The sequence below is a fragment of the Petaurus breviceps genome, unplaced genomic scaffold, assembly GCF_028583685.1.
Source record: "Petaurus breviceps papuanus isolate PSGF00001 unplaced genomic scaffold, PetGlider_PUasm1.0 91041, whole genome shotgun sequence".
Taxonomy (NCBI): Eukaryota; Metazoa; Chordata; class Mammalia; order Diprotodontia; family Petauridae; genus Petaurus; species Petaurus breviceps.
Window position 1 is genome coordinate 717,897 of NW_027187400.1, and position 7,944 is coordinate 725,840.

General features: G+C 44.7%; 1 protein-coding gene across 8 annotated transcripts in view; it reads right to left on the reverse strand.

Annotated features, from left to right (window-relative positions):
- The window catches only part of ZCCHC17 (zinc finger CCHC-type containing 17), a 45,545-nt gene that overhangs the window by 8,103 nt on the left and 29,498 nt on the right, over positions 1 to 7,944 (reverse strand). For 5 of the 8 annotated variants that reach the window (XM_069078484.1, XM_069078485.1, XM_069078487.1 and 2 more), the window contains one exon: positions 3,898 to 4,138. In XM_069078484.1, coding sequence (XP_068934585.1) covers positions 3,898 to 4,138 — 241 coding nt within the window. Of the gene's footprint in view, positions 1 to 2,534; positions 2,760 to 3,897; positions 4,139 to 7,944 lie in introns of those variants that run through there. The other 3 variants (XM_069078488.1, XM_069078491.1, XM_069078490.1) reach the window with 3 other exon arrangements.

The following is a 7,944-nucleotide window of genomic DNA, read 5'->3' on the forward strand; positions in this document are numbered from 1 at the left end:
ATGACTTTCTATTAAAGTCTTGAGTATCTGCTCTAAGCCTTTTCTTCCTAAGCCACCCAAACCAGTACCTCTCCATCCCTCCCAGCAGAGGACCTGACCTCATATTTAAACAGAATCAAGGCCATTCACTTTCCTTCTCAATTCCACAACAAGTTACCTCTCTCTATCATCATTTTCCTTGAAGCTCACCTATCCAGATCCTCATCATGATCATCTGCCAACCCACACCTGATTCTTTCTGAAGGCATTTAGTACCTGGCCTATAGCCTTCTTCTCCACCAAAATCCATGCCTGCTTCTTTGAACATTTCAACACATATGTTGATGTACTCTCAAATGACTTCCAATTCATGGACCTCTTCAGCTCCCATGACCTAAAGTTTCACACCACCTCAAAAACACTGGGATCCAGAGCCCTGAGATTCTTCTCTGATCATAATCTCCTTTCCTCCTCTCTCCTGCCTCACTGTTCCTAAGCTTACTAAGTCATCCTCACCATAATGTCTAGTCACTCCATCCCACTCTCCTAACTTTCCTCTCTTACAGTCTTGATCTAGTTAAGTAGTTCAAGTACATACACCCTTGAATTCTTTGCCTCTTTTACCTATCATTACTCATGGCTCATCATACTACAACCCTGGGTTGCCCCCAGGTACTGCCTTCTCTTGATCCTACACGTAACTACAGATTTATGTTACATAATCAGAACCGGGCCCTCACCACTGCACAGCAGCCCTTTTCTTTTTCGGATTGCCACTCTCGGGGACTTTCTGAAGTGGCTGTTCCAGACTTTCTCTATGGTCTCCAAGCCGCCTACATGACTTCTTCCTCACTTTCACATGGCTGAACATCTTGTCTCCTTTTCTTTAGTGAGGAAATTGAGGTGATCCATTAAACTCTTCTATGTGGTATACCACCTCAAAACCTCTATATTATCCTCCATTCTCTCCTTTGCTCCAGTGTGAAACAAAGGTGAGCCTTTCCTTGCCAAGGCTGAGCCCTTCACTGGCGAGCCCCTCATCCTACTCCACTACGTTTTAATATGCCCCTCTGGCATATTTTACCACGAGTCTTTTGGAACTGTGCTGCTGGTTCCATGGTGTTGACCAGATCTAAGACTTTTCCAAGTCCGATGCTATCATACTCCTGCTCACAAAGAATCCATGGCTCACTACTGTTTCTAAGATAACACTAACCTGTTCTGCTGGGATTTTAAAGTCCATCAGAGTCGAGCTCCAATCTCTCCATTCAGACTGATTTCACAATTGTCCCCTTCCCTGTCCTAATTCAGCCAGAGAGGATGACTCGCCATTGAGGCACTGTTCCTCTCATCGTCCATGGCTCCTCCGGATCCACTGCCCGTGACTAAGCTCCTGCTAAGAGATGTCCCTCGAAGAGGGTTCTGGCCTGGCTTCTCTTCCCTTCTCTCTGGCAGACAGAACCAGCTCCCATGGGTTCAATTATTATCTCTAAATAGATGAATCCCAAGTCTGTATGTCAGCCCTAATATCTCTCTGGTACTCCAGTCTCATATCCCCAGCTGCCTAATGTTAGCGCATCCCTCCAAGGAAATCTCACAGGCATCTCAAATTCAACACATCCAAATGAGAACTTGTTATCTTCTCCCTCTTAAAACTGCCCCTTCTCCCAATTTCTCTTAGTTTTGCTCAGGATGTCCCCAACAGTCCAGTTACCTGGGTGCACAACTTCAGAGTTATCCTTGACTTTCCTGTCGCTCACTCCCAATTTCTGACCAGTGGCCAAGTCCTGTGGACTCTATGTCCATGACATGACAGCTTCCCTGGCTTCCTTAAACTCCCAATTAAAATCCTATTTTCTACAGGAAGCATTTCCCAATCCCTTTTAACTCTAGAGCCTTCTGCTGGCTAATTATTTCCTCTTTATCTGGTAGATGGCTTAGCTACATAATTGCTTTATGTTCCCTCCCCCACTGTACTATAAGACCCTTGAGGGCAGAAGCTCTCTGTTGCCTCTTTTTTGTATCCCTAGTGCCTAGCACAATGCCTGGCACATAGCAGGTGCTTAATAAAGGTTTACTGACTGACAATTCACAACAGCAATGGTGCAATGTAAAGTGAATGCGGAATCAAAGAAATTTTGTTCAAATATCAGCTCTGTCACTTACTACCCATGTGACCTTGGACAAGTCACTAATCTTTTTGTGCCCCAGTTTCTTCACCTATAAAATAAGAAGCCTGGACTGGATGTTCTCTAAGGCCCTTCTGAGCCTGGCTCTATGATCCTGTAACCCCTAGTTAAGGGTCTCACCACTTCCCAGGATTACTGCAAAAGCTTCCTAATCAATCCCCTTGCTTCCAACCTCTCTTCTATTAACTAAGTCTCTTTCCTGCCATCCATGTTCCAGCCCCATGCACCTTCCTGCTGTTCCCTCCTGGGGATGCTCTCTCTGCCACCGCTACGTTTTTGCCCAGTCTGTTACCCAGGCTCAGGATACTGCCTCTTAACATTCTTTGATTCCTTTAAGGCTCACCTTGGGTGCCATGTCCTATGCAAATCCCTTTTGGATCTTCAGAGTTCTCTTCCTTTTCCAGTTACTTTACTTCTTTCTGAACAGGCTACATTTCTCAGAAGAACAGAAGCTCTTTGAGGGGAGGGACTGGTTTTTGTTGTTATCTTTGTATTCTTAATGCTTGGCAGATAGTAGGCACTTGATACATTTCTATTGATTGGAATCATTGACAATAACATGTCTGAATCTTCCTCTTTCTCCAAATCGTGCTATCAATTCAAAGAGTAGATACCTGTTACATAATCTAGAGATTTCTTTTAGAAGGTACTTGGCTAATTTTGTTAGAATGGGCTTAGATAAAACATATCTGAATGATAAGGACAAGTATTATCAAGCCCCTCACAGGTTCCCCAAAAAGATGCGGAGCATTTCTGCAAACCTCCTACAGCTCCCGCTGGTTCTGCTGGCAGGAATAGAAACTGAGGTAGGGGAGGCTGCTGAAGGCCATTCAAGGCTGCATCAGTGTACCAGCTCTTATGAAGAAATGGCAGTGAGGACCGAGCGTCCCATAAAGGTGGTCATCAGCTGCTGCAGACTCACTGACAAGAGGATAATGCCACCTGGGATGGCAGTCCTGCCCCTGTCTTGCAGGGAGCCCTTTCTCTGAGCCTCCAAGAGTCAGCCCATGAAGCTGCGGCCAAGTATCGAGGACAATGCTCAGACCTTAGGATAGTAGATTCCATACTAGGGGAATGGATAGAGGTCATATGGAAGAGAACAGAGGTGGAGAGAAGTTGGAAATTACATAAATCCAATCTCCCAGTTTTATAAATGGGCAGCCAGGTGGCACTGTGGATAGAGGGCTGGGCCTGGAGTCAGAAAGACTCATCTTCCTGGGTTCAAATTTAACCTCATACACTTACTAGTTGTGTGACCCTGGGCAAGTCATTTAACCCTATTTACCTCAGTTTCCTCATCTGTAAAATGAGCTGGAGAAGGAAATGGCAAACCACTCCAGTGACTCTGCCAAGGAAACCCAAAATGGGATCATGGAGAATCCAACACAACTGAAATGACTAAATAACAACAACAACTTTATAGAAGTAGAAACCAGGGCCCAGAGAGGGTCAGTAATTTGTCCAAGATCACCCAATTCATCAATGGTAGCGTTAAAACCAAAACTTGAATCTTCCAATTTCTAGTCCAATGTTTTTGTTGCTTTTATAAAACCTAAACTCCCAGGGAGCGGTGATTCTTATTTTTTAAAATAGCCTCCAGTAGGATAGCTCCAAACTTTCTATTCCATAAGTGAGAAGGCCCATTTACTCAGGGCCTCCGGCTGAGCTCCAATGTGTCCTGCCTGACCTGTCTGGCAGTAACTGATGGAGACAGGAAGGTGGCACTCACCTTCTTTCTCTTCCGGGAAGTAGTTTCTCTTTGTGCAGATTTCCCTCCCTCAGGCTCTGCTGCACCTGCTTCCTCCTCTTCCTCCTCCTCCTCCTCCTCAGGTACCAGGCTATATTTGGTGCCTCCCGGTTGCATGAAACAGTCCTTGGCAAAATGCCCTGTGGGAAAGGTGGGAAAAGCAGGAGATGAACCTGGCCCACCCCTTCCTGCTCTGGTTGGCAGGAGAGTCTTTCTGGGAGCCCTAGAGAAGGACACATACAGAAGAGGAAGTCAGAAGCAATGGTCTGGTCGATGGACTGACTCCCTACGCTTCTTACAGTTCTTGAAGACTGAACAAATTGGGCAGGCAGGCTGAGCTGCTTCGACTTTGGAAAAGGCAATAGCCATTTGGATGGAGGCATCTCTGTCCCTCCATTAGCGCTAGGGCTTAATTTTTAAAGTAGTCTTTTTGAACTTACTCCTGGAAGCTGAAGGCTACAAGGGAGTGTGAGATGTCTCTGCTGAGGAAGCCGGGGGCAAGGAAGGGCTCCCTCTGAAGCCAGGTCATGGCTGTTTTTAGCCACCAGGCCAGGAAGAGAAGATCCCAACCCCATCACTAGGGGACAAAAAAGGGGTCACTAAACAGCCTGGTTATCTCTTCTGTTATGGCACAGTTGGGCCTAATTCTGCTTCCCATTCTTACACCATGCTACGTTGGCATGCCTATCTTGCTTCTTGTTCTGAGTCTATAGATACTGGCACTTTGATACCTGACAGCCACTGTGTCCTAGACTTAGGATGACCATGTGCACCAAATGAAAGGGTTTCTGAATGCCTTCTGCCACTCCTCTGGGGAGCAGCCAAGCCCCAAAGTCACACGGAAACCAGGCCGAACAAGTCAACCTCACCAACTGAAACAGCAGGCACTGTCACGGGGTAATGCAGGGGTTTAGTAAATTCCTAAGGGGACCATGGACAGATTTCAGGGGGTCCGTGAAGATGGATGGAAAAAAAATTGTCTCTGTATTTGCCAACCTCTAATTGAATTTCCTTTAATTACAAAATCCCATCCCCCCAAACCCAAACAAACACAAAGAGAACCATTTTTCTGAGGAGAGGATCCATAGGCTTTTCCAAACTCTCAAAGAGCCCCATGACACACAAAAAGGTTCAAAGCCCAGCTTGGCCACTAGCTTGCTGTGTGATTTTGGTCAAGTCATTCAGTATCTAGGGCTATGAGTTTCCTCATCTGCACAAAAAGGAAACAATACTTCATCTACCTCCCTCACAGGATTGTTACAGGCTCAAATTAGATCATGAGCACACACAAGCACATACACATACACATATGCGTGCGCACACACATACGTATTCTTACCAGACCCAGGAGGTCACCACTATAAGGAATGGCCAGTGAAGAGCTCCCTCTCCCAGAGGAGGAGGGCTTCTCTGCACCTTACGGCCTTAGAGGCTAGCTGTGGCAATGACAGGGTCACACAGTCAGTTTGTAGCACAGGTGGGTTTGGACCTACAGATCTTCTTTACTCCAACATTAATTTTCCATGTCAGTTATTATTATTATTATTACTTAGAATGGAAATGCAACATGAGATTTCCTCTGATCTGCATCATGTTCACATGCCCTCTGAAAAGGACAAAGGATCTTCTCTCATAGGTAAGTTTTCCCTTCTTAGAGCTGAGATGGTATAAGCAGGGACTTATGAACCTGCCAGTTCAAGCTGGGACATAAATTTGCCATAGTCACCAGAAAAGTTAAAGGGGAAGAGAAAAAAAAAGGAAGAGCTAAGAGGCATGATAAGTGCTTGAGGTAGAAAGGTAAGAGGTGCGCCAAATTTGATTAGCTCTGAAAGTTAGAAGTTGGCAGATAAAACCAACACAGACCCTGAGGTACCACCCCACAGTCATCAGATTGGCTAACGTGAAAGAAAAGGAAAATGACAAATGCTAAAAGGGCTGTGGAAAAACAGGGACACTAATGCACTGCTGGTAGGGTTGTGAACTGATCCAACCATTTTGTAAAATACTATGCCCAAAGGGCTATAAACTGTGCATACCCTTGGACTCAGCAATAGCACTACTAGTTGTATCCCAAAAAGATCAAAGAAAATGAAAAAGGAGCTATATGTATAAAAATATTTATAGTAGCTCTTTTCTTGGTGGCAAAGAAGAAACCCACCAATAGGGGAATGGCTGAACAAGTTGTGGTATATGATTGTCATAGAGCAGTATTGTGGTATAGTAAATGATGAGCAGGATGCTCTCAGAAAAACCTGGGAAGATTTACATGAACTGATACAGAGTGAAGTGCACAGAACCAGGAGAACATTATATACAGTAACAGCAATATTGTATGATGATCCACTGTAAAAGACAATTCCAGTCCAAGACAATTCCAAAAGACCAATGATGAAAACTGCCATCCATCTCCAGAAAGAGAACTGATGAAATCTGAGTGCAGATTGAAGTGGTATTTTCACACTTTCATTTTACTTGCCACTTTTTTGGGTAACATGGCTAATGTGGAAATGTTTCATATGATTTCATATGTATTGAAGTAATATTGCTTGCCTTTTAGTGTGTGTGGGAGGACTTGGAGGGAGGGAGAGAATTTGGAACTCAAAATAAAAAAATGAATGTTAAAAAAAAAAAGCCAACAAGGGAAGACAGGATAAGAACATAGTTCTTAAATAAATATGTGTGCAAAACTAGAAGAAACCTGAGAAAATGAGTTAGATGAAAATAATGGCATTCTTGATGTGAGAAACTGTGTTTAGAGTCTGGAATTATAGGAGTTTAAGAAAAAAAGTGAAGAATAAAGGGTGTTTTCTTGGCTCCTGGAGAAGACTTATAAGCACAACTATATTAAAGTCTCTTGGTTTCTATAGTAGGACGATAAAAGTCCTTTGGGAAACAAATAAGGTCATTGATCACAATCTGATCCAGTCATGGCTTTTTAACAACCCCTACTTTGAAGAGGTAACAGATGACTCTGGAGGACACCAGGGTTTACTCATCCTGGGAAGGACATGAGCAGCCTGTCAGGAGGGGAAGCCAGGCAAGACTTGGAGGAGACAGCAATCAGTCAATGATGGCAGCTACGGTTTACCAGCACTTACCTCACAGCATCCCTGTCCAATAAGGAGTGAAAAAGGGATGATATATTTTTACAGAGGAGGAAACTGAACCTCAAGAGAGGTGACATGGCAAGGACTCTGAGGAAGGTGAGAGGCTGGTAGGAGTGACAGTGAAGGCAAGAGAGGGTAGGTGTCTGGATTGAGGGAGAGAGATAGAGGTGGGAGGAAGAAGAGGAAGGAAATGGGAAGGGAAGAAGAGACACACAGAGAACAGAGAGAGAGAGAAGCAGAGAAAGACAGAAAGGTAGCGAGGGAGGGAGACAGAGAGAAAGTGACAAAGAGAAGAAAGGCAGAAAGGGCAGAGAGAGACAGAGAGAGAGAAAGAGAGAGAAAGAAGGAGAGGGAAAGAGAGGGAGAGACAGAGAGAGTGTAATGTTAATGGAATGGGAAGATCTTTCCCGTCCATTAATAGGCCTATGTGACCTGCTTTGAGCTCAGGATCAGCTGACTGCTGTGATGGAGCCTGAGTCACATAGAGCCCATGGTGGGAGGAGTTTGATGAATGGGTGGAGCAGGAGGAGAGACTGAGGCAGAGCATCGAGGGTGAGTGAGAAGGGAGGAATTCTGCCTAGGGGAGCTTGTTTGTGGGGAGGCCTAATGGAGGGAAGGCTTGGGGATGTCAGTACTCCCTGGACTGGTGATGTGTATAAACTTCTTTGTTACCATGGTGGAATTGGCTTTCTGGTATCTGAATAAATATTTTGATTTTGCCTTTGAGGATGAAAGTTATTTATACTTTGCCCTGAATTTACCCTGAAAATACGCATGCATATTCATAGTGCTATGGGTATCGCATTGGCAATACAGAGAGACAAATACACAGACAGGAGAGAAGAAAGAGACAGAGACAGAGGGAGAGATAGAGAGGGTGGGAAAGAGAAAGAGAGAAAAAAAGAGAGAGGAGAGTAAGACA